Source organism: Apostichopus japonicus, chromosome 7 (genome assembly GCF_037975245.1).
Source record: "Apostichopus japonicus isolate 1M-3 chromosome 7, ASM3797524v1, whole genome shotgun sequence".
Taxonomy (NCBI): domain Eukaryota; kingdom Metazoa; phylum Echinodermata; class Holothuroidea; order Aspidochirotida; family Stichopodidae; genus Apostichopus; species Apostichopus japonicus.
The window spans coordinates 23,781,203-23,809,113 of NC_092567.1; the positions used below are offsets into that span (position 1 = coordinate 23,781,203).

The 27,911-nt window shown below is 37.5% G+C and overlaps 1 protein-coding gene across 3 annotated transcripts in view; it reads right to left on the reverse strand.

The window, feature by feature from the left end:
* The window catches only part of LOC139969820 (TNF receptor-associated factor 6-like), a 49,984-nt gene extending 25,840 nt beyond the window's left edge, over positions 1–24,144 (reverse strand). Inside the window, exons 1-3 of one of the 3 annotated variants that reach the window (XM_071975107.1) lie at positions 23,996–24,144; positions 3,910–4,222; positions 2,709–2,760 (exon numbers count right to left, since the gene is read on the reverse strand). In XM_071975107.1, coding sequence (XP_071831208.1) covers positions 2,709–2,760; positions 3,910–4,193 — 336 coding nt within the window. In that variant the 5' untranslated portion in view covers positions 4,194–4,222; positions 23,996–24,144. Of the gene's footprint in view, positions 1–2,708; positions 2,761–3,909; positions 4,223–12,697; positions 13,328–23,995 lie in introns of those variants that run through there. The other 2 variants (XM_071975109.1, XM_071975108.1) reach the window with 2 other exon arrangements.
* Positions 24,145–27,911: the final 3,767 nt, after the last annotated feature.

Genomic DNA, 27,911 nt, shown 5'->3' on the forward strand with positions numbered 1-27,911 from the left:
AATCAAAGGGCCAACACTATCTAGAACACTGTGCAGTAAACCGTATGAAATACTGTAGAACATAACTACAGATAAATCAAAGGGTCAACTGCTTCTCACACAGAAGATAGTCATACAAAACTACATTTAGTCCAGGAGCAACAACATCCCCAAAATTGCAGTCATATAGACTAAAACACTACAATAGTCAAAGGTCGAACACCATATTCAACTCAAACAGAAGTTCATCAAAACCAACAAGCCTTTCAAATTGTATGGTTCAGAAAATCTTAACATGTTTGGGGTAAACACAAAATCTTTCCTACAGGCTATTTGCTGTTGAACAAAAGCCAGAAATATTTCAGGGAAGTTCCCTTAGCACTATTCATCTCTAACAGCAAAATACTGCATGTATACGGAAGCTTCAATTCCTGTCGATATGCTTAATGTATTAGAATAATACTCCTGTATACAAAACCATTTATTAAATGCAATTTGCCGTGTCATGATACCTTCCGTTAAGCCAACAGTTGCAAATTTAAGATGTGGTATGAAAGGCCGATAGTGTTTTGTTTATCAGTTTACGTCAAATGTATTACAAACCTGCAGTGTATCTTACTCAAATTGAGATTACATTTTGATTAATCTACACACCTTCCAAGAAACTAATAAACCCAAAACGCCTGTTAATATAGTAAAACCTAGCACCGAGTACCACGAAAAAGTAACGTTGAATAACGAAAAAACAAGAATGGAAAACTAATCGAAATAGGTCAACAAGTAAGGTTGGGAGACAGAATTAAAAACATGTACAAGTCAAAACAATTGTAAATACTCTTCTTCTTCTTCTTCTTACGTTGCAGTAGCCCATAGGGCATAAGCGCAATTGTAAATACTGTACCAGGGAGAAAAGCTGGAACTAACAGCAACAATTTCACACAATCAATACCTGGTACCTTGAATAGGGCTTGGACCAACCGGCAAAATGGGGGAGTTTAATGAGTGAAGTCTGTATTTTGCAAATAGGCCATTTTACAAGGGGTGAAACGGCTCCAAAGATGAAATGAGTGTTAGTCTGTTGTTTGCGAATAGGCCATCTAAAAGGGGCGAAACACCTCCAAGTGTAACCAGAGCATAACCTGGTTAACGTTTTGTATAGTAATCATTTTCTTTCATTTTCCTACTTTTGTTTATATTCATTTGATTATTTTCTTTCATTTTCTTATTTGTTTGTTTTTGTGTGAGCATTCTGCCTTTTTAAGTTGTCCCCACAATCTCAGAGTAAACCAGCCCTACCCTCATGGGAAGGTGCCACTTGTAAATTTCCCAAACCTACAAATATATTTACGCCTGGTCACTGCATTTTTGGCCGGCTACACAAACATGAAATGATACTTTAAGAGACTTTTAGTCCCGTTGTTCACATAAACACTACACCTACGAATAGGCTTTCTAGAGTGACAGTGCATTAAAAGTGCTGTTTTAGTCATTTCTTATGGATGCTGCGCCTCAAAATAAGGCGGCTTTCTAATTACAAGTCTCATCATATTTGCTGTTTTTTACTAATGTTTGTTGGATCCTGCACGTCGCATTATAAATGCTGTTCTATTATCACTCAGGTGTGTGTGTTCATAACTGTTTTGTCTTCTCTGTATAAACTTATTTTACGGTACATTAACCACTGAGTTTGGCAATGCTAATGTCAAAGTTCAACTTGAGAAGTAATATAGTTAATTTAACCATTAATAATCTTAATGAATGTAGTTTGTGGTTTACAATATTCTTCTTCTTCTTTTTGCACTATACCTACAACCTAATGACTTTTGCAGACAAAGTGATTTCAATAGACCAATTTCAGACAACAATCAAGTGATTTCATCGACTGAATTTATAACAAAACAAATATATAAATGTGATTTTGCCACAACAAGTTATTGGCAATCAGCAAAAAAAGTGGCAACAAAATCATTTTAAGTTAAAGTTTTGTACTTATTTCCGTGATATTTGCTGTGGGTGGTTTTGCCTCTGGAATAACACTTGGATTAACATAAATATATCCTTTCTACTAGTTGTGTGTACTTTTGGCCAGATTATGTTACCAGATTTCCTATTTCACATATTCGGAAGGATCCACAGCGTGGTCGGAAACACGATACGAATTGAAAATTGTAACAATGAGTGAAGAAGTGAAATAAGCGAGAAGAAAATTCCTCCAGTCTCACAAATTTTGGCGGGCTCCTACAAACACCAGTCTCCCCCTCTTACCAGTTTTGTTTTGTACACAAAACTCATCCATGCAATTATTTGGATCAAACAAGAAACATAACTGAGAGGGTGCCTCTATCATTTTCTTGCCATCTCCCTTCCTCACTCCCATCCCTTCTCCATCCCTCTACTTCCCCCCACCCCCCACCCCCCGCCCCCCTCCTCCCCCTCCTCTGCTTGCTATGTGCTAAAGAAGTAAACTCTTCACCTTACAAAATCATCATCAAGCAAAGATGCTTGCAAAGAAAAGGCAATGAAGATATTTCTCTAAAAGAAACCAAAACACAACAATTATTGGGACATATGTATACCACATAAGTTAATATTACCACCAAGTGGAACAATATTTTTCTCAGCTGATTGGGGGAGTTATTCTCCACAAAGGTCTCCGTCATATCATTTAAAGATGATGGTCAGGTTTCTGTCCCATTTAAAAGCATCCAATCACATACAAGATAGCTTACCGTCTGCTCAGTGAGAGGTGCATTGTCAACAGGACATCTGGGGCCAGCTTCCCTGCAGGAGAAAGAGAGAGCAAATTCTCTTCATTTTTTGAGCATTTTTTGGCAATTGATTATACAAATAACTTGAAATGAAGAATTCTTCATCAAGCTAGAAAATTTGGCCACTGCAAAATAGCAATGCTAGCCACATTCACGATAAAAAAAAAAATTAAGATAAAAAAAAATTGCTAAATATATCAGAGTGAAGGAGAAGAAGAAGAAGCACAAGACTTCATCTCGTTTAGCGAAGATTAGAAACTCTTAGAATTGATCAATCTAAGAGATAGAAGCTTAAATAAGGTAAAACCAGAAATCAAGTGTAAACTCCATGACTTATTGTTTGCAAGAAATTGACAATTTTTAAAGTTCTGTAATTATCTGGCAATATCTAGCCAATATTGTTGCTGCGTTACCTGACATTTTCACTGAAAATAATTTATTTATTTAAATTATTTGAATAAATACATCATTGAAAAATGTTGTTCAAAACCAGGGAAGAAAAGTACCCAAGTGGAGAATGAACAAACTAAACAATTTATTTCTAACATCGCAGACTTTGAAGAAACTGGAGTTTGCTTTCGATCATGTCTTTGGACCAGCCTCGACACAGTCCGAAGTTTCTAGTGAAATCTCACAGCTTGTCCTGGTTAGATTGGCCTTGTTCATAGGATGGTGGATACCAAAAAGATGCATAATAGACACTTGGAATTTGTGTTTGACATTCGCAGACTTCAAAGAAACTGGAGTTTGCTTTTGATCATGTCTTCGGACCAGCCTCAACACAGTCCAAAGTTTTTAGTGAAATCTTGCAGCTTGTCCAGGTAAGATTGGCCTTGGTCATAGGATGGTGAGTACCAGAAAGAAGCATAATAGACACTTGGAATTTGTGTTTGAATTGTATTGTGATATATTCCGGATTCAGAAGCAAGAAGTGTCCATCGCAGATCTTTTAGTGCTCTTAAGATTTGATGCTTTCTTCTTGTTTTGAGTTTCCCTTCTTCCCCTTTCATTGCATGGGAGTGCTCAATCTTTGGTTAAGCCGCAAGACTTCCTAGATGCACGACTGCGTGCCACAACTACTACAAGTTATATTTAACCAATTACATCTGTACATCTTTATTTGTTTTGGGCCAAAAGAATAAAAACAAATGACACAACCTACCTGAGTGAACGCTGTATACAAGATTTACAGAATCTATGACCGCAGCCTGTCTGCCAAGGATCTCGAAGACACATCAGACAGATGGGACATTCATACTTTGAATCCAAGGCTGGGGAGAATGTAAAGTCCCAACCGCCTTGGTTGTCATCCTGAGTTGAATGGGACAGCAACAGAGATTGGTTTGGCAATGATGAAGCCATCAAAGGTGGACCGGGCCCTGAAGGCTGCTGTAGGGGACCCAGTCGAGACTGGCCCTCGTATGTCTCAAAACTGCGAGGATTCATCCTAGATCCTGTCTCCTGTCACCTCATGTCTGTGAGGGGATTAGATGGATTGGAAGGATCAATACACAGTTGGTATAGTTTTATGGACAATCATCATAATTTGTTTACAAACAATGAGCTCACCTGTCACCTACCGAGAAGTAAAGCACCCTCTGGTAACCTTTGTAAGACTGTACATCCTTTAGCCAATCCTCCCGACCAGTCAATATGACCATACACAGTGGCGGAGCATCCATACAGTCAGAGGGGGTGCATGCCCCCCCCCCCTGACGGACTCAAATGGACTGCTGGCGCCCTTTTCAGCTTTTTACCACTTTTTACTTATTTGCGATTATTGACTTTTTTATTGCGCTCTCAAATACCTATTGACATTTGTCACATTTTGTTGGTGTAATTTTCTGACAAAATGGCGATGACACCTATTTATTCTTCTTTTTTCTGCAAATTAGCAAGGCCCGGAAAGGGTCATTTCCAGCGATCTAGGGAGTACCTTTACTCAAAATATTTCTGTACGCTCCGCGCCAACCTGTGGTGGCGCTCCGCTTAGATAGTGTCGAGAGCGCCCCTACAGACCATTATCGCCTCCCCTGACCAATACCCCTAGCTCCCCCACTGAGCCTACACTTCACTATTCTACCACATAGCAAGAAACTTTCAAAACTGTTTAGTAGCAGTTTGTCTGTTTGTTTTTCTGTACCATATCATTAACAAATGCAGATCATTTATGTAACTGAGTGTTCAACAAAACTGTTGAGAAATTATGTCAAATGGTAACATTTAATCCCACGGACGTTGATATTTTATACTACGATAGGTTTTTTTGTGGCAACGTATACTATAATGATAAGTGGGTGTTTACTAAACCTACTGTAACCTTGTCAAATCTACTTTTCTGGTGGCCATGCACAATGTGTAAATTATAAAGGTATATACTGTACTTTACAAAAAATGCATACATGTACAACTGAGTAAATCATGCTCAATGGTTTTGTGAATAATTCGACACATGGCATGGTACTAGGATTTAACATGGATTACCAGCAAGATAAAGGTGTCTGATAAAGTCAGCTGGTATATAGCTAGGATGGAGGGAGAGGGGGGGGGGGGGACAAAAGTACTGTTCTATATCTTGTAAAAGAATGTTACCCCAAAAGAAAAAAGCATATGCCCCAGCATTCAATTTGAAGCTGGTAGCAATTGTTGATGAAGTTCGGTCATACTGTACATACAAGCACACAACACATGTGTGCTTTCAAATGGCAATATGTATACTATTTAATATCTTCCTACATCAAATACTACTGGTCCTTTGTAAGGGAGCCTAATTATTTATTTTTTGGTGCCATGGACTGTAGCAGATAAACCACAACGAAATTACAAAAAAAATCACTCGCACATTCAGACCATTCCATAGATTCTTTATGGCTAACATATCTTGATGAAGAGTAATATTAAACATATGTATGTAGGTGATACACGAACATTTGTATTGTGGATAACACAAACACTACTTTAATATGTTCCTACATCATATAATTGTCCCTTGTCCCTTGTATGGAGCCTTCCCAGGGATGCGGCATGTGGCGGTGCCAGCCAGCACAAACAGTATTTTAAACATTTCTGCCCAGTACTTTTTTTTGATGGTTAATTTCAGAAATTTTACCATTACCAAAATATGGGTGAATACTTGGCACAGAAGTGAGCGCCAGAATAGGAAAAAGATGACACCATTTGCCATCTACGCATACTTCATTTGCAAATATTTTCCACCCCTGACACCCCTCCCCCAGGACGTGAATCACACTACCGTACAAATCTGTTCGGCACTCAAATATTCCTGAGCACCATCCCTGCTTCCTTCCTGTTAATGTGCCATCAGCTGTTACAGAACTTTTTAATTAAGCTAACTACAAGTTTACAACAAGAGCTCCCACATTGAGCCATCCCATTGACTTTGTGGTACAGTACAAAGCAACTGCTGATAACATTCAGTAGCCAATTTATTTATAACTGGTACCTACAGTAACTGTAAGAGAGTGTGCCTCATGTTTATTCAGTGTGTGAGGTCATGCCCTCTGTTTGGTCCTTCCTGCATGTGGCATGGAGAGATCGGGGAGCTCACTGGCATTCTAGATCTGCGTAGGGTCAGTTGTGTGACCGGATACTTTATATTATATATGCATGTTACTTGTGCCAGGGTGGGGCAGCCAGTGCAACTCATGCCGATACGGTGTGACCTTTGATTGTCACAGGATTTGCCTTATAAGAGTAAAGGATACTAAAGAGGTACGTTTTAACTATTGCGGTTTATGGAGTTAAAATATGTAATTGTAGAAACTATTTGAGTTGCGTCTTTGAGGTTTGCATTGCATTTTCTAGTCTTTATGTGCTACTTGTATGTTTTGTGCTGCTTGCGATTTATTGGTTATTTTGTGATATATTTGCATGTTAATAGAGAATTTATATATATTTTTTTTGGTAGTTTTCAGGGATTGAATAGATGAAATATCCAGTAGAAACCTTAGTGTCCTCAGTCTCATCTATATCTCTACACCACGGTTACAGTAACAGTAGCAGTCTTCATTACTATAACTGACCTAGCCTACACACCTTTATGCAACAGCAACATATACAGTACCCAATTTATTTATAACTGGTCCCTACAATGACTGTACCAGTCTTCATTACTATAACTGACCTAGCCTACACACCTTTAGGTAACAGCAACATATACAGTACCCAATTTATTTATAACTGGTCCCTTCAATGACTGTACCAGTCTTCATTACTATTACTGACCTACAGTAGCCTATACCTTTATGCAACAGCAACATATACAGTACCCAATTTATTTATAACTGGTCCCTACAATGACTGTACCAGTTTTCATTACTATTACTGACCTACAGTAGCCTATACCTTTATGCAACAGCAACATATACAATACCCAATTTATTTATAACTGGTCCCTACAATGACTGTACCAGTTTTCATTACTATTACTGACCTACAGTAGCCTATACCTTTATGCAACAGCAACATATACAGTACCCAATTTATTTATAACTGGTCCCTACAATGACTGTACCAGTCTTCATTACTATAACTGACCTAGCCTATACCTTTATGCAACAGCAACATATACAGTACCCAATTTATTTATAACTGGTCCCTACAATAACTGTACCAGTCTTCATTACTAAATTACTGACCTAGCCTATACACCTTTATGACATTTATCACAAACAACCACATACCTATCATTCTTCATTTCATTCACTATGTAGGCTACTGCATGTAAGACTCAAAGCTAGTTAGGAACTTGTGAGTAACCATGGTAACATGCTAAAGTGAAAACATCAGGTTCACATAAAGACAAATCTCATCCATTTACAGACCACTCTTGCCTCTGAGTTGTCAAGTTCAACTTCAATTTCAATGAACTTGTTGTTTACATCTAATTGTAATTTCAATACCTCCAGATAGGTAAAAAAGAATAAGTGGTGTCATTCCCAAAGTTGGTGTTCTATTCACCAACTGACACATCTCCCCTGCAGTGGAGATCTTGGTCAAGGCTTAAATATTTTGCTGCATTTTTTGGGCAACCAAATCTGCTGTTTGGACAACCATAATGTAAGGCATATAATAATAATATTTGCTTTAATATTTGCTTTTTGTATAGCGCTTTATACCAGCGATACTGCGATAGGTCTCAAAGCGCTTTACAGACGTTATATTACCCCTGGTCAATGACAACCTGTCCCAGAGACAATCCCTCCAGTCGGCAGCAGTTATATACTGCGCCCAATGACAAGTTACCTCACAGGTACCTATTTAACCCCTGGGTAGAGAGAGGCAAGTGAGATAAAGCATCTTGCCCAAGGACACAGCGTAATGAACTAGGCAGGAATCGAACCAGCAATCCTTGGATCACGAGTATGACGCATTTGCCAATTGGCCACCACCCTCTCATATAGCTAAGGGAGAACCAGGATAAATCCTTAACCAGAGGGAAACCCCCTCCCAGCGGTTACTTGCCTTTAAATACATTTATACATATGCAGCACAAGAGTAGTTAATATCCCTGGCTGAAGTTCATACTGCAGATGGAGAGCAGAATAGATCTAAACAGAGTCCCTGCTTACATGGTTTGATGACGGAATCGTGTGACAATATACCACAACGATGAAAGAGAGACACTTTTTTCCTTTGAAATTTATTTTGCATGCTCAATGTAACAACAAAGAGCTGACTTTGCACTTTTTAATAGTTAACCCATCATGATATCCATTTGATATTTTGACATGTGGACCTCTGCTGACCCCAAATGATGTCAAATTAACTCCACCCAGAACAATAGGGTTCTTGCGCTCATTGCCCAAAAGAAGCCCAATAAACCCTACTGGATTGACCTTTGACCTTCAATTGTTGAACATACCAGCCATTCCAATGTTCAATAATAATAGTGAACAACTTGGGGTAGAGGGTCCTTGCATCCTGAAATATTTTTCTTACTTTCAAACAATGGCACATAATGACCTTTAAGGAGACTATTGATCAGGACTATGAAGTTCCTCCATAACACCCCATTAAAACTTTTTATTTATTTCTTTATATATTTTTTATTATACAAGATGAATATCCTACATACAGCACTTGAAGACATGCAAATGTCTAATATATTTGACATAGAAAACAATGACTTATCTGAATGGGAAGTAAGAGTGAAGGTGTGTGTATCCGCACACACTTAACTGCACTTGACTCAACAGTACAGTATAGTGTCATTCACTTTCACAACATCCCTAGTGAAACGGCAAAAACATCTCAATAGAATAAAGTGCATCATGTGCATAAACGGTGCAGAAGGGCACATTTAAAGGCATTGAAGGCTCGCCACAAACCGCCTGCCGCGCTCTGAAAAAGTTAACTTTCCGTTGCTTGCAAGTGAAGTTTTCTGCTTGTCGCTACAAAATGCAGACAGTAATGAAACGTGATACCTTGTTATCTTTTATCAAGACCTGAGATGTCCATCGCTGCTATGTACACTGTGTTGTGGGTATTGACCGTAGCTGTATGTATTGACTGTACACTAGTGTCTAATTACCGACGGTAGCAAGCTGTGTGTGTATTTTCTGGGATCAATAGTGGTGTCTAACACTTCTGTTACACCTCATTCGAAACTAGGTCAGATTATCGGCATGAGACGTTTCTTTGTGCGCGAGTCTTCACTCCCTTTAATTTGAAAACACTCAGGTCTGACTGTTGAGCCCCGCTAAAATATAAGAGATTACACCGACAGAATTGAGATCAGGTTCAACCTTTTGCACAAGGTCGTCCCAACCCGTTATTTTAGGTAACTTTAAACTTAAACTGGAATTGTAGTCCATGTCAAAATTATAAAGAATTTCACAATAAGACTACAAATAACAACCTCATATTTACAATTTCATATGCAGAACTGAACAATAAACAAGGAAAATTTCTAAAATGTCTAATTCCAAATTTAAGACAAAAATAAAACAAAAATTCCCTACAGCCTTAAACATGTAAATCAAATAGTTAAATAGTTTCCATGAAGTTGTACAATAAAGAAAGGAGCTGGCTCACAGATTGCTGGGAATTTTCATGATAAAACAGTAATATTGCTGTACAAGTTGGCACTTGTACCTACAGAGAGCAAAGCGGAAAACCCCTACGTACAATAAAATAAATAAGGCGTAGCAAATTGATTGTTACTCAGGTTGTACTGAAGTGCTAACTACAACCATTTTAAGTCCTTGTTTCAATAGCACTTTGCCACTATCTTTTATCTTTACACTCGATCGATAAAGGAAGGGTATTACTAGTAGCTCTGAAATCATCATCTATTTCTGTACTGCTTACTGCAACCCAATATCACACCATGATTTATCAACTTTTAGGGGAACACTTCCAAAGGTTTGGTAAAAGAAAACAAACAATAGAGCATTTCATGAAATTTGCGGGAGACAAAATATTCTGTGCATGCTGGATTAAATGTTACAACTCTTGATGGCTATGCTCAGATTAAGGGACACATCAATGTTAAATGATTTGGATAGAAAAAGACACAAATTGAGAAAAAGAGAGTAAAATGGAAAATTGATCTGTACTCTTACTTTAATGGATGACTTTTGTAAAGTAAAATTTTAGTCTGGACTCTGAGAGAAATAAAAATTTGAGTGATAGGAATGTTTCTATAAATTTTGGTTTTTAAGGTATTCAACTCTAAAATAAAGGCTTTATATCTGGATTGCTCGTTTAAGGTTAAATTGATGATGCCAGTCGCCCCCTCAGTGGAATCCTTAATGATAATCTTTAAGTTTATCCATTGTTTTAAAAATTCTAAATTCCTCAACAAAACCTTGTTCTGTTATCTTGGTATTCATGAGCAACAGAGCATCCCTGAAGGACATTCAACACCATTCACTTATCCTGGGCAATTCGGCAATGCATTGCAAACCTCTTCCTTACAGCACCTCCATGCTTAAAGGGTGTGAAGACTCGCGCAAAAAGGAAGGTCTAATGCCGGTAATGTGACCTAGTTTCGAATGAGGTGTAACAGAAGTGTTAAACACCACCATCGATCCCAGAAAATATACAGACACAGCTTGCTACCATCGGTCATTAGACACTAGTGTACAGTCAGTACATACAGCTGCGGTCAATACCCACAGCACAGTTAGTGTACAAACGATAAAGCGATGGACATCTCAGGTCCAGCTAAAGATAACAAGGTATCATGTTTCATTACTGTCTGCATTTTGTAGCGACACAAACAAACGTCACTTGCAAACAACAAAAAGTTAACTTTTTCAGATGGCCGCACACGGTTTGGGGCGAGTCTTCAATGCCTTTAAAAGAATAGTTCAGGTCAAAATTTTTGTTTTGATATGTTAAAGAGTCCAACCATTTCAATTGGATGAACCTCAGATGTTTAAAAGGGTCATAAATTTCTCAAATATTACAAGTAGTAGGCATATGTATTTTATATACAAAATTTCAGCAGTCTTTCTCAAGAATGACAGTCTACAAATATATCTGAACTTTATTTCGGCCTAAATTAATCCTTTAAGAGTAATTACTGACACTAAATAGAACACCGGATTCAGGTCAAGTCGTTTACCAGGAATTTTCCTGATTGAGGTCACAGACTGAAGTCACTGTATTTGATCTCTAGGATAAAAACCAATTCTATTTCAACCATCCAGTTTCCTTGAGTGTAACTTCAGAAGCACTACATGATTGATGTCACGATTGGGCACCATATCATCTGACATTACATAAAGCAACTGAATGCAGAATGAGGTACATATACAGCTCACCGATTGTAGATCAATGCTTTGTCAGGGGTACAATGAGGGGGGGATCCTTCTCAACCCTGCTGTTGAGGGAGGTGTCCCTCTCGACCCTACTGTTGAGGGAGGGGTCCCTCTTGACCCTGCTGTTGGTTGATCATGTCCACTTTATCCGCGGAATAATGTTTATTTGTTTGTTTTTCTTTTAGCTTTTTTCCTTTGTTATATATTTCAATATACTTGGGAGCACACTCTATTAGACAATCCTCATAGGGTAGAGCTCCTTTCACAGCTTTTCACACCAATTTTAAAACTGGAAAAAAAAATTGATTTACCTTATAACATTATTATTTTTCACTGTACTAATATATATATATGCTGTCTCTTGTAACTAAACAGTAACTACACTGTACCATATTGTAAAGCTGTAGAGAAGCATGTTTAAGCCAAGTTAACCCCTGTCCCCTCTCAGACCCCACTACCCCCCCACCCCCTCCTACTATAGCTATATATAGTTTACATATTAGTTAGATCTAATTTGATAAGGCTGGTGGTAGGTGAAATCTCATACAAAAACACAAAAATATCAACTACTCCATAATTTGATTTTACTATGGTGCATATTTCACAGAAGTTTCATGAAATCCCTGATAAATTATCCTTACTAATATGCAAATAGGACATAATATAACAAAATTGGAAGAGTAAATTTTATGTTATATGTTTTGGTATACATGTACACAATTATTATGCTTTCTTTTCTACAAATCTTGACACAAATATGAAAGTCTAACACAAAATATATAAACTGTAACAATGTCCCCCCCCACACTAATAATGCATTACACATTTACTATGATTAAATAGGTAATCAATAAATCAATAAATTGCTTCTAAATATGCTAGAAAGTAAATTTATGGTCAAGCAGGTTTAAGTTCCAACACAAATTTTGTGGTAATCCCCATTTACATGCATGTCCCCATCGCTTGCAATATTTTAAAGTGAGAATTCCTATTTTAACACTTTCTGTGTCTTAGGGAAGGGGACCGGGGTTGGGGGGGGGGTGGGCAGAAAGCTCAGAGAAAATATTTTTGTAAACTATGAGCCAGCTTTTAAGAATTGCTAAAATTAATATGACATTTCAATTAACTACATTTCTACAGTATACTATACATTAAACATACCTTTGAATGAGTTCCATCCAAACATTGAAAAACAGGTTCAGCTATAACCACCAGTGTCTGGAAGATCCTTGGAAATAGAAGACACATACATGTACACAAACCCACTCTTATATCTTCACAGCTGATGCACCAACCAAGGACTTAATAAGGAAATGACCATCAAAAGTAATAAGACTAGGGGATTATCCCTTAGATTCGATACTACATTTTAACTTCAAAAGGTCAAAAGCAGTACCCTTGGAGAGAATTGATATCCAATATTTGTCTTGTGGTTTAACTGGCAATACACCAACATTTACTGCAAGTTATAACTACAGTATAAGTCCAACAGACAAAATAATTCCTGTATCCAGCAACAACAAAAACATGTAACAACAAAAAAGTCAAAACTCATCTAGCAATTCCTTCTTGAAATTATATCTTTTTTTTTCTGGTAACTTCTTCTTTAAAATGGTTTCTCTTTGTTTTGTTTTTTAAATTTTGTTATAAATCTCTTTCTAGGATGAAACGTAATTTGTTTCTTCTTATTAGCTAGCATTTGAGGTACAGTAGTACCATAGGTAAAACATACATGCACACACACCGAGAATTGCACACAACTGAGGTCAGACCACTGGCAGCTTCACTTGTCGTCTGGGTGTAATGCATAAACTACTAACTGTGTGCTGATCGTAAATGTATAGATAGGGGATTTTCCCTGATAACAACCAGGTTTTTTTTCAATTGTATAATTAAAGCGGGAATCCAATGAGTAGCAGAACAAACACATTTTTTGGTGATAACAACAGAGTGATATGGGTCTATGGATTATAAACAGTTGAAACTCTAGAATGAATTAAAACTTTGACTGTAATTTAATATATAGCTGTACATAACTGTGTATGTACAGTACACAAGTAACAGTCAACAAAATATATATGTATTTAAGTAAAATGAAATACAGAAAGATTGGGAAAATGTACAGAGCTCAGAATGTTTGGTTTCCTGAAAGAGAAAACTATGGATTCACTCTCGCCGACCTTGCAAAGTTGGTAATGACGGATTGCAAATTATTAATATTTTATAATATAATTACTATTACGTTTAGATTCGTATATATATATATCTATATATATATAGATATATATATATATTCGTTAAACTCTGAGTAACAGCTACTAGTGTTCCACTAATCTCAACTAATTCTCACCTATAATTCGCTCTGTCCACCGGACATACAGCAACTCTGCGCCAAGATAGTCCCCAACCAAACAAAGGTATATATATAACAATATAGGGAGAGGAGAAGTAGGAACTAGGGCCTGAGTAGGTTAGACAGTGACTATAAGGGGAGACCTTCGTCTGGTCAGGTCAAAGTTAGCTTCAGTAATTCTCAAGTAGAACTACGACTTCATGATACTAAGAAGATAATCATAAATATTACAGAAATATGCTATGCAATATGCTGTGTGCTAATTGTACATGCAGGAATGTTTTCTAACTGTTTTCTGTGACTTATAATTACAGAAAAAGAAGAAGAAGAAGATGAAAAGGAAACAAGAGATTTGTAGATCTGCAGATGCTTCCATGGTTTACAGTTGTGTTTTTTTTGTGTTTTTCATGAGAACTTTGAAAAGTAATCAGCTCAGTTGCTGTGTGCATGCACGTTGCCAACAGTCAGTTAGGGCTTCCTTCCTTGGCTCTAGTCACACAGTGAAGGGTTAATTGATAACAAACACATTTTCCCAAAAATATTGAAGTTATCCATACAGACATTTCAATTGAAACTACTGTATCCAACTACTGCTTCAAAGATAGTGTTTTTAGTTTGTAGAACTTTGTAACCATTTTGGCAAATCAAGCAATTTTCTGTTTCACTACATAGTCACTTTAAAACATATAGTGTATAAAGATTATACTCAATTATTTCCTTCCAGCAATGCTTTTAGCAGAAGCTGTTGACGTATATATTAAAAGTGTCATAATCACCACAAAACTTATCGAAGGTAGAAAATCCAATCCAAAATCATGTGTACACTTTGGATGGTAGAATGAGAAGGGCATTGACCGGAGGGACCGGTCATAGAGGGCGCACAGTGTTAAAAGGTTACCAGGACATTCTAGACAGGGTAGAATGTGGTGCTAAGGTTGTGAGGAGACAGGTTAGTGAGGAGCAATGTAAATCCATTAGAATCCATTAGAGAGTAGCTCGGAGCTGATAAAATTAGTTTATTTCACTTATTAAAAAATAAAAAATAGTCATGTTGAATCATCTTTCCACAGACTTACATACAGTACAGTACGGTAAAGTACAGTACAGTACAGTAGATTATGTAGCATCTATCAGTTTTGTTAAGTAGAGAACAGACAATACACTAGTTCATTATAGTGACGTGCACAGTACCGTACAGCTACAGTAGAGTACATATCATACAGTACTTAGACTACAGAACAGTACAGAATAGTTACTGTAATTCAGTACATTACAGTACAGTGCAATGCATACCATACAGCAGACTGCAGAACAGTACAGAATAGTTACTGTCATTCAGTACATTACAGTACAGTACAATATTACATACCATACAGTAGACTGCAGAACAGTACAGGAAAGTTAATGTAATTCAGTACAGAACAGTACAATACATACCATATAGTAGACTACAGAACAGTACAGTACAGCTACAGTACAGTACATACATACAGTAGACTACAGAACAGTACAGAACAGTTACTGTAATTCATTACAGTACATTACAGTACAGTACATACCATGCAGTAGACTGCAGAACAATACAGAATAGTTAATGTAATTCATTACAGTACAGTACATACCATACAGTAGACTACAGAACAGTTACTGTAATTACAGCTACAGTACAGTAGAGTACATACCATACAGTAGACTACAGAATAGTTAATGTAATTCAATACAGTACAGTAGAGTGCATACCATACAGTAGACTACAGAACAGTACAGAATAGTTAATGTAATTCAATTACAGTACAGTACATGCATAACAGTCTACAGAACAGTACAGAATAGTTCATGTAATTCATTACAGTATATTACAGTACATGACAGTATCACTGTGTGGTATTTAGAGTAAAGTATGTGCGTTACAGTACAGTAAAGTATGGTACATGTACGTTATGGTACTGTACAATGTTAATTTAGTACAGTACAGTACATACCATGCAGTAGACTGCAGAACAATACAGAATAGTTAATGTAATTCAATTACAGTACAGTACATGCATAACAGTCTACAGAACAGTTACTGTAATTCAGTTACGTTACGGTACTGTACAATGTAGGTATAAGGTTCAGTGCATTCACTACGAGCAAGGGGGGGGGAGAGGGTGGTGGTACAGTACCAGGGGAGGGAGATTAAAAGAAAAATTGAAGTAGCAAGATGCCAAACACAAATACACTGTATGCACATTATAAGCCTACAGACAAAATTGTGTTGATGAAGTCAAAAAATATCTATATTTCCTTTTCAATCCCCAACCCCCCCCCCTGCCCCTTCCCTTGTTCTTTTGTGGCCTTGTTTGGGATGAATATCAGAACAGTTGCTTACAATAAATCTTGAGAAAGTCTATCTATACTTCACATTATGACAACTTTTACAATTACAGCTGTAATACAGATCCATCCATCCATATGATCTATTCAGGCATTGTGGTCAAGTGGTTAAGGCAGTGGACTTGTGATCTAAGGATTACAGGTTCGAGCCATGGCCAGATCATTGCGTTATCCTTGGGCAAGGCACTTTATCTCCACTGCCTCTCTCCACCCAGGTGTATAAATGGGGACTTGCGAGGTGACTTGTAAATATAGTTGCGTGTGCCGGTTTGTGGCTGCACCCTATGGGAAGTCCCCCAGGGAAAACGTGGCTGTGGTGCACTGTTGTGCCCCAGGAGAGATTGTTTGAATTTTGTACACTTTGGTGTGTAGGTGTGACAAGCTACCAATGACCAGGGTTAATTGTAAAGCGCATAGAACTTGTGGATTATGCGCTATATAATTAACGGCGTAATAATAATAATATCAATCTCAGGAAAATTAGGTACCAAATTAGGTATTCGTCCATCCATCCATCCATCTATCTAGCTATCTGAGCAAAATTAGGTACTGGAAATTTGTACCTTCTGGACAGTATAGAATGTGTCTTGGGTTTATATACTTTGCTATCTATAAACTATCATGCTTGAGTGAATCTGTAAATTTCCGTCTTCTTGTAGTCACTCTACAGTATCTACATAATATAGACTTGCTGTTTATATCCTTCCCTTTTCTTTGTGGATTCCTGTTTACGAGTCTCTTTCTTTGTGGAATCTCTTCAATGATCTTTTGTATAGTAATCTATTATGTGGTTTTATCATTTTCTGACACTTTAAGCTATTCACTTCTGTTTGTACAACTAAATGCATGCTTCTGTAACCTTACAAAGGACTGACAGGCCTAGCTCTTCAGTCCTGCAGAAAATATACTGTATGTTTTATTTCCTCTTTCCAGCCGGTAAGTTCTGACATAATACCCAAACTTTTTTGTCTGTGTTTTGTGTATTTATGGTTGATGCTTCTGGACCTTTTGGCTAAGATCATGTGAAGTCAGTGGCGTAGCTAGAGGTTTTGACGCCCGGGTGCAAGAGTAGAAAATTGCGCCCCCACCCCCCCCACTACTGAAAGAAAAAAAAATTGCGCGCTAAGCGGGTGAAAAAAGTCGTTACAGCCCCCCCCCCCTAAATCAAATTGTGCTCCTACACCTATGATATTTCTACCTTTCGAAATCTACTGCCTTGGAACTGTATAGGCTAATGAAATATCCGAAATTTCCGTGACATGTAGTCATTACAGAACAGAATTTAAAAAAAAGAGAAAACGGTTGAAATGGACTGAAAAGAAATCACAATCTATAAATTTGCTAATAAAAACAACTACATTCAGTTCAGATTCTTATTAGTAACTGGAAAATATTCATGCCATGACGACATACATCAATTTCGTCATGTTTTTCTAAAAAGTGCTTATTTTGTTTACTCTCATCCTCCCATTTCAGCGCCCCCCTAAACCCGGCGCCCGGGGCACCTGCCCTCCCTTGACACCCTTAGCTACGCCTCTGTGTGTAGTATCTGTTCCCTTTCGAGGGAATGGTGATGCACACCCGACGATGATCACACAGTCACAGTCTCGATGCAAGGGGGTTGAGAGCGGATCAGTTGTTCGGTAGTTTGGTTTTTCGTGCCCAGATTCTTTCCTGGGTGACTTTTCTTAAAAAGTATTTATGGTTGATGATCCTTACTATACCTAATAAAGTTACAGACGAGAAAAAGATGAAAAAATATCAAGGAACACTTGCAGCCTGCTTGGGTCATGATCTTCCCAGTATGGGAGATAAGGATTACTGGATCTGATCCTTAATCTGCTTTGCATAAATGACGAAACCAACTTAAGTAAGAAATTAAATCAAGTGTCCTCTGATCCAAAGTTTGGAAGACCATTTAGACCTTGGTGCTTGGTATGAGGCAGTAAAATACTGCCCAAATGCAATTTGTAACTTTGAACTTTGTTGCTAAGAGTGGTAGCACTGACCTAGAATTATGAGCAATCTGCCCTTTGCTCAAAACTGTCCAAAGTCAAAAGACAATTTAGTATTTAATTAGTTTTATAACGAGAGTTTCACTTGTGTTTCCTTATTTGGGGAAATTCCTTCAACCTCAAATATTACTTATCAACCTGCATCACAACAGTTTATGCCAAACATAAATTTACAATGTGCCCACAGAATTAAGTGAAAGGTCAGCTGGTCATCAAGAATATACAACAATAATCAAAATACAAAGGCCACCCCTTTTCTCAAACATCAGCGAGAAGAACTTCTTACCCATTCATAAAACATTTCTGTTGGGTAAGTTTACCTAAAACTAACCATTCTAAACATTTGGCAAAGTGGATACATGTGATTTAAAGACATTGAAGACTCGCCCCAAACCGTGTGCGGCCATCTGAAAAAGTTAACTTTCTGTTGCTTGCAAGTGTCATTTTGTTTGTGTCGCTACAAAATGCAGACAGTATAGTAATGAAACGTAATACATTGTTATCTTTAGCTAGACCTGAGATGTCCATCGCTGTATCATTTGTACAGTGTACTGTGGGTATTGACCGCAGCTGTATGTATTGACTGTATACTTGTGTCTAATTACCGACGGTAGCAAGTTGTGTGTGTATTTTCTGGGATCGATGGTGGTGACTAACACTAACACCTCATTCGAAACTAGGTCAGATTACCGGCATGAGACGTTTTCTTTTTGCGAGTCTTCACACCCTTTAAATAATTTGCAATATTTATTTATGCTTAACTTACACACTGGTAATCCAAACTAGTGGTATGAGTAAAACAGCATGAGACTTGAGTACAAAATCTGTTCTTCTTGGTAAGAGTACAAGTACGAGTAATAAGGATCTAGGCATGAGTACAAGCACTATAAAATCATGCATTGTGGGTACTTTTAGATTTTCTAACATCCACCCCTGAAGAGTACTATTCCAATAGGGCCCTGAAGAGTACTATTCCAAATAGCGCCCTGAAGAGTACTATTCCAATAGGGCCCTAAAGAGTACTAATCCAATTGGGCCCTGAAGAGTACTATTCCAATAAGGCCCTGAAAAGGTCTATTCCAATAGGACCCTGAAGAGTACTAATCCAATAGGGCCCTGAAGAATACTATTCCAATAGGGTCCTGAAGAGTACTATTCCAATAGGGTCCTGAAGAGTACTACTGTATTCCAATAGGGCCCTGGAAAGTACTATTCCAATAGGACCCTGAAGAGTACTATTCCAATAGGGCCCTGAAGAGTACTAATCCAATAGGGCCCTGAAGAGTACTATTCTAATAGGGCCCTGAAGAGTAATATTCCAATAGGGCAAGAACACTAGGATACTAGTCAAGCCCTTAGCCAGAGTAACCGATTTGAGGGGGAAAACCAATGCAGGAGGCGCTGTCCTGGGAGAGGTCTAAGGGGAGGGGGTGTCACTCCCACCTTGGAGAAATTTTGCTTACCTCATAGGGCTTCGATGCCAAATAATGCATAATTAGGCTATTGTAGGCCTAGGCCATAAAACTGATAAAAAAAACTGGGGTAGTTATGGTGGTTTATTGGTTTCATGGGATAGGAGTTTTATCTGTTCAAAACCTAACCTTTTTTTTGTGATAGAAATTTTGAAAAATAAAAAAAATTGGGAGGGAGGGGAAGGGGGGGTTGCCTGATACTAGAACATACAAAATATCTACGAATCTACGGATGATCTTTATTGCATATCAACTTATCAAAGCTTATTAAAACCGATTCTGCTATGTACAATTATTTGTTACTGAACATGAAGACCTGGCCATGCTAGAAATCAAAAATTTAATAGTTTTGTGTATTATTTTAGTGATTGTTACAATACTATATCATTGTAATCTCTATAGGATTCATTCAAAGGTTATGGAGTTGCTTTTCTAGTTGCTTTTGAATATTGTAAAAAAAAATATTTATGTGATATTGGAATCCCACCACGATTTATTGAGTATACTGTAAGGTTATTAGTTTCGTAATTCTACTTTCATTTCAAATAATGAATGTCATATTTGTTTTCAAATTTTCCAATTTGCTCTTTACATGTTGACATAATTTTATCTAGTTTCCTGGGTATATCTTTTGGTGAACGAAAACAAACAAAAAGGAAAAGCAACCAAACTATGTTTATCACTCTTGAAATATAGATCGTTCCATTCCCTATTAAATGCTTGTACCATATGGTTGGTGGTGGGCGTACAGTAATTGCTTTTTGTTCTAAGCATCTTATTAGCATCCCACAGTTACTGCAGACAGTACCATGATACTATCATGTGATATTATCATAATATTATCATTTATTATGTAGGCTCTCTTTGATGTCCCTTGTAGAAACTCTAAAGGTAGTCCCCAGATTTTGAATGCATCCCTGGAAGATGTTTCAACTTATCTAATCTCACGATCAAAATATTAAGAGAATGCAAACGACCTGTTATTTACTGACCTTCATTCAATCCTTTTAGAACAATGGGGTTTTAGCCACAGGTGTTGTTGGGCACTCATCGAGGCGGGTGATTACTCGGAAATTTCCTGGCCTGACATTTAATTAGCTCTTTGGAGCAAGAACAGATTAAATTAACTGGAATGTTTATGGAGTTGCGTTGTAATTTGACCAATCAACACGTTGAATATTTAAACATCCCATTATAGTCAACTCTGTGCAACTTCTAGGGCAATTTTCTATAACGACACAGAGACTTTATCCCGATCCCGATCCCGATAATCATTCAAATCAGACGGATCTGCTACTAGTCATTTTGATTGCCAGCTTTTGTTATCTCTATCTGTGATTCAACTTATTCTGCAATTGAACGTTATCATTTTTTTCACATCATGATTCAACATTTGAGAAAAGAAGAGGAAAAGGATAAATCAGCAGATTATCAAATGGAATGTGTTATCGTTGATTTGGATTGATGGAATCTGTTTGATATCAAGGCTTTATAACACTTAATCAACTCCCGTGTGCAAGATCCGATACACGAAGATACCCTTAGTCCAATCCTGTATCATGGCACTTACTACAGACTGTAGTGGTATATGCAAAACTGGAAAGTACAGTAGAAAAGACTTAATGTAGAGAATGTTCATCTTGCACAGACAAAAATGATTATTTTGTCCATTATGTCATATTTCATATTACTTCATATTTGCAGCAAATATTGTGTAATTATATATACTAGACTATATGGAATGAAATGATCTGATTCAACTTGAGAAAATATAAATTATGTCACAAATATGTACGATACCATTTTAGTTGATAAAAACTTTTATCTACATCGAACAGTTTTGAAATGTTGCCAAGTTTTTACTTTGAAACGATAAAAACTTATAATACAAGTTCATGCACTGTTTGTGAAGGATAAAAAGAATAGTTTGAGCAATAAAAAGACTGAAAGCTAGTTTAAGTTAAAGTTTTGTATATTTGTCTTCCTTTTAAAAGATTCAAATGTTGCATATTCCATTTGAAAGTAAAAATGAGTACAAATAAAGTAAGTTTTGTACAGCTTTGTGTAATAGGAAGTTTTATTTAAAATATAGTAAAACACTGACTATATGTGGAAGTATAAGTATTGTGTTAAGTGCCTTCGTACACACACTATGTTGGTAGTAGGGTACCAAGTATGCTGTACACAAGCACTATACACACCACTAGTAGACTAGTAGTGCACACTTTACTCTGTACACATGGCAGTCGAGAAGAAGTTCCTGGTACGGTAAAACTCAACCTGTAGGACAATGTAAAACTGAGGAACAGCTGAGTACCTCAATCTGTCCTGACCTTTTCCCATGAAGTAAGGGTGTTAAGCAGGAAATAAATTGCATATATTCCTGTTGCAAATGAAGACAACACATTTTATTTACTCTAAGGTAGCACTTGAAATTCCTATTACTGCTTTAATTTATATGAAGGGTAACCTCTCTACTGTATTTGTTTTAAGTACTTCCTTAAAGCTGCAAGGTTTGCACTCAGATTCATCAAGTGCTACCTTGATATTTAGCTTATAAGGAGCTCTGTTGGTATTTGAGAACACAAGGTGGATCAGGGTGTTGCTTTACCTCAGGGAGGTAATCAAGCCGACCCCTGATTCATACACTTTTGAGAATGGGTGGTGAATCAACATTTTAAACCAACATCTTGAGCATTTACACAAGCACAAAAGGGGTCTGTGTTTATCAGGAACTGTTTAACGAGGAAGTGACTACTAGGGCAAGAAACCAGAGATCTTGGGTTAGGTGATGCCCTGAGCAATCTTGATTAACCCTTGCATGGGTTAGGATCCTCCATGAATGAGAGATCAGGTGTGTTGGGTCTGATCCTGATCAATGGCCCATACAGTATCAGATCCCTCTTGCATTCTCAGATGTGAATTAGGATATTGCTACCATATGAAACAAAACGCTCGCACATGTATATAACTGGATACACGGGTCTCTTATTGAACTCTGTGTGGGGTACAACGACTTTGCTGCACAAACTGCTACATGTATACTACAGAGTTATACGTCATCAAATCTTCAAAGTACAGGAAGAGATATGTTCCAGAAAATGTAACAATACCTTCTTGAGTTGTTCCCAATTTTTTTCATCATTCTGGTTGTGGTCTTGGTTGACAAATATCTATTAGGGATTTCTGTACAGTACAACAACTAAGCATCCCTTCAATGGCTGAGTATGACACAAACAGATTGCAGCAAATATAATAGTACCATTTTAAAGTAAAAAATAGCAAATGTCAGGCAAAAACTTTTCCAAGTTGCCACATGGCCCCTGGTTACAGTCAAGTGACCCCTGATTCCATTGAAAAGCTGATGAACAATGAGCCTCTTTTGACAGCAAGAGGAACTAGTCCTGAAACCTAAACTTCATCCCTGCGTGTAAGGCATTTAGAAAACGTTCAAAATTTGGGATTAGACTTGAGTCTAAGCCATAAAGAGGAGCTATCAATTCGTAATATGGTTTAAAAGTACATTTCGCCTTAAAATATTCTATTCTCTTCAATGGAATGATGAGGAAGGATGATGCAAGGAAGGTCAGGTTAAGAAATCAATTGTCTGTTTATCAATCGCCATTGACCTTGCACCAAATTTTGAATTTTTAAACTCTTTCTACATTCTTTGGATTGAAACTTGCATAGCATAGCCAAATACTGAGTATGACTAGTGTAAATTATCTAACTCATAACTAATTTAGTGTAGACATTTGTACAGTAAGCTGTTCACTACAGTACATGCTTAGCCTAGGCTAATTTGGTCATGGTTAGCTCTACATAATGAAGGTATTACTGTGTGCAGGTGAATACACTTACTCATCATTTATAATGTTCCTAATTTGCAACTGTACATATCCAACATCAGGAACTAAAGTTGGCTAACGTTAGGCCTACGCCTATGTTTGCACAGTTTGTATTATTGCTATGACTTAGCGTAGGCGTACGAAGTTGACAGTTTGAAGTCAAATATATTATACTAGTACAAATATACTCTTATGTATTGTATTACCACGTCCTCCAGTTGGATATTGTACGATAGGGTAAATGAACTGCAAGTGCGTGGTACGCCACATAGATAACAACTAGTACTAGCTTAGCACTATATAATACCAATTACAATGTGGTACGAGAGCTTAGTTTTGACACAAATTCTGACAGAATGCTTTTCACTTGTAGCAGTAACTACAAAAGAACTTACCTGCCTTAAACATAAATGAAGTTATAATATCTTTCATTGGTTCTCACTTCATCTACGCTGGAAAGCGAGGGAAATGTTGTTCCTATATGCGGACATTGTGGACCATTCCACACTCAATAACGTTACTTAGCAAACGCATCTATTTTAAGCTTCGATTCGACGAAAATTATTTATAGGTTCTTTTTTATCAAATTGTAAAATTTTGTCTATTCATAGCCATTACTTGCACAACTAAAGTATAAAAAGAATATAACATGTATTAAAAATTTATCAAAACTCATATAAGTGATCTAAACTCATTATTGAAGTGATTAAAGGTCATATTTTGGTGCAATCTGAAAAAGAAACCCTCTTTTATAAATGGAGAGGCTGCAGGGGAAATACCTTCTGTTAATACCAACGTGATGAAAACCGCATGAGTCAAGGTTAGGAAAAACTCATCAGGAATGACGGTGGCGCTACGTAGCTAAAGGAAACGCATTCTGTACGGGTGGACGAAATGTAAAGTAGCATTTGACCATGTTTGTAATGAAAAGCTAGGTACCCTATAATCATAAAAATGTCCTCGTCTTGAAAATATAAAATGAAATAATAAAGTGCCGTTTCGTTGAAGAAAAAGAAAACTCAACTACAAATAAAAATAGCATTCAAATTCCGTGGAACAAATGGCGCAGAACGTACAGTTTGTCCGGGCGTGCACGATTCGGTGGTTTGGCCGCTAAAATCAAAGCCATACGATATACCACTGCCCTCGAACTTTGCACCTATAATATTTTTATTTTAATATGATGGCATTAATTGTCAAAACTGTTTTGTGATCGAACCGTTGATATGTTTTCAATAAGTTACCCGATCACATTTGCACATGCTCTAGACTTTCTACATTCAAAAGTCTACTTCAGACCCATAAATTTTCACTTGTTCTTTTGTAAAGGAATCTTCTTTTTTTTGTAAATTGCCTTGAGCAGTGACTTTTGTCTACTGATTTGGCGTTATATAAGTCTCATTTATTATTATTATAATTATTATTATAATTATTATTATTATTATTATTATTATTATTATTATAATTATTATTATTATTATTATTATTATTATTATTATTATTATACTGATAGAAACTATTGTAGATTTGTTATAGGTATGAACTTGAATTATTAACATTTAGCAAATTAAATGACGAATTACTCTCGTCTCCTCTATGCTCCATTTACAAGTTCTGCAAGATGGTCATTTATTCTTTTTACCAGTTGAAATAGAAATGTATTTATCGCAAAATTATTTTATCGGAGTGATTTCAACATTTTTCATTGTAGGCTTTTCTAACACCTTTGCTTTGATATTAGAAAACAAGCGTTATAATCAGGGGCGTATCCAGGATTTTCTAACCCGGGGACGAGAATTACTATCTAAGCGGAGCGCCACCATCGGTTGGCGCGCAGCGTACAAGAAAATTTCTGGTTTTGATACCCCCAGATCACCAGAAATGGCACTTTTCGGGCTTGAAAATGACCAACCAGATGTACACTTTTTGCCTGAGAACCAAGTATTTCCCAATAGTTTTTTTTATTCCATCCATAACCTTTTTGAAGATTGTCACCAGTCACACATCATGTTCGACCTCATCGCATGTCCCGTGGATCATTGCTTTTGTAGGTGATTCTACGTCGCGGCCCACAATACCCGACAGCCCCACTTTTGAACGTTTTAAGCCCATTATTTGTTCAGAATTCACATTTTTCGTAAATAAACTCACTTCAAAACATACCCATAATGTTGCAAAACAATTCATCTATGGACAACCAATATAGAAAAACCTCCTTGAACCCCTAACAGACCGGCCAAAATTGCTCGAGTAGAGGGAAGTATGATGAAGAATGTTGGTCAGGAAATTTTCGAAAATTCAGACACAGTTAATTTATTGGTGTACAAATATTAAAACCTCTATAACGGCTATTATAAAACTTCGTTGAAGGAAATGAAACAAATGCCAGATATTTTCGAAACCGAACACTACACATATAGGCGTAGGAGGCGGGGCTGCAACCCCCCCCCCCCCATTATTTTTTTTCTGAAAATTCGGGCAATATGCTGAGAATTTTTCGGGCACCTACTGAAAGAAAAATAAATTGCAATACATAGCTACATCTAAAGGAAATTAATGAAAAATCATCTCCTTGGTAATTAAAATAAAGTTCTAAGCTTGGCCGACTAATTAGCCATAACTAATGTAAAAGAGAGTTTTTACATAATTGGACCTCCATGCTTTTTCTCCATCTACATAAGACATTTCGTTGTTTACATTAGCATCCCGCGGTGTACTGCGCAACTTTCACGGACCGTACGGTACACGATGGCATGCGATGTAATAACCGATGCTTGCTTATATGATATTGACATTAACATGTTGAACGCGCGCTGAGCGCGCGAAAAATGTTGGTTATATTTTTCGGGCAAGCTCCCCAAATCAAATTGGGCTGCTTCGCCTTTGACTACACACACAGACAGTTTTGAAGCTGTTCATCCTGGAACGCCATTTTCATGCTCACTGATATGATTTGATATCTGCTGTTTGCTTGAAAAATTCGAACAAGCGCGTAGCGAGGAATTTGCCAAGGGAGGGGTGAAGTCTGTAGGCAAACTATCTAAGCGTAGCGCCACCATGAGTTGGCGCGAAGCGTACAAGAAAATTTTGGCCGAAAAAGGCCGCCCAGATCGCTGAAAATGACACTTCCCAGGCCTTGTTAGTTGTATCTAAGCATTTTCTATTTTGAAATTACTAGCGATATCATAATAAAAATATGCTCATGGAGGGGGGGGGGGTGGTCGCCCCCTTCCCGAAATGCGTCATGTTCCCCGACGACTCGGTCGAGTTCCAGACCAGCCACAGTTGGTTTCATAGCACAATTGTACAATTGTTTAAGGCGTCCATACACACACACGCGTTATGATAGACCATATATAATATATATATAGATACATTAGTGAGAGAGAAAATATGGAAACGTCAAAAATAGAGTTGTCGGTGTAAGGGGTAGGGTGAGGCGCACGCCCCGTCCGAAATCCTCGATCCGCTTCACTGGCTACCCTGTGTATATACTAGGGATCAGCGCTATAATGATGTCACTGTTCCTCGTTCTCTTCCCGGTGTCTTGGCGTTTTTCTTTTACTCCCTCCTTTTCTCCTTTTTCTCTCTTTCTTCTTTTTCTTTTCCCTTTCTTCCTCTCCTCCTCCTCTTTTTTTCCCCTCTTTTTTCCCTCTTTTCTTCTCTTTTTTTTCTCTCCTCTTTTTCTTACCCGGGGGGCGCGTGCCCCCAACGCCCCCCCCTGGATACGCGCCTGATAATAAGTGACCCTTTGGGGCTTTATGTACAAAACATGCGATGGACTCTTGTAATGTACCGGTAATGGTTTAAGTTATGGTTTCGACAGATTTTAGTCTCATGTCATAGGCCTCATTGGGCTCCTTCTAAGCGAAATATTTATGCGAGACTGTACTATAGGGTTTCAAATCAGGGAGTTGTTCCATAACATAGTAGGATTAATATTCGGCATAACTTTTTTTCTAATAGGGTTGTGAATGAGTGGAATGGTTTGCCTGAGAAAGTTGTACTTGCAAGTAGTGTCAATGGGTTTAAGAATGCTTTGGACAAGCACTTTAAGCATTGTAATCGGGTCTGAGTGTTTGTGTCTTCAGTTTTTTTTTCCCTCTCTTTATAGGATCCTTGATGGGGACTTAAGTGTCCCTCCTGATCCTTTTTTTCTACTAAACTAAACTAAACTAAACTAAACTTAACTCAACTAACTCCCTGTTCAAATACATGCTTGATGCATGCATGTATGAACAGGACGTCGTGATTCTACCACCTCATCCCACACAAATCGGCATCCCATGAGATTGTCTGAAAGGCCAACCA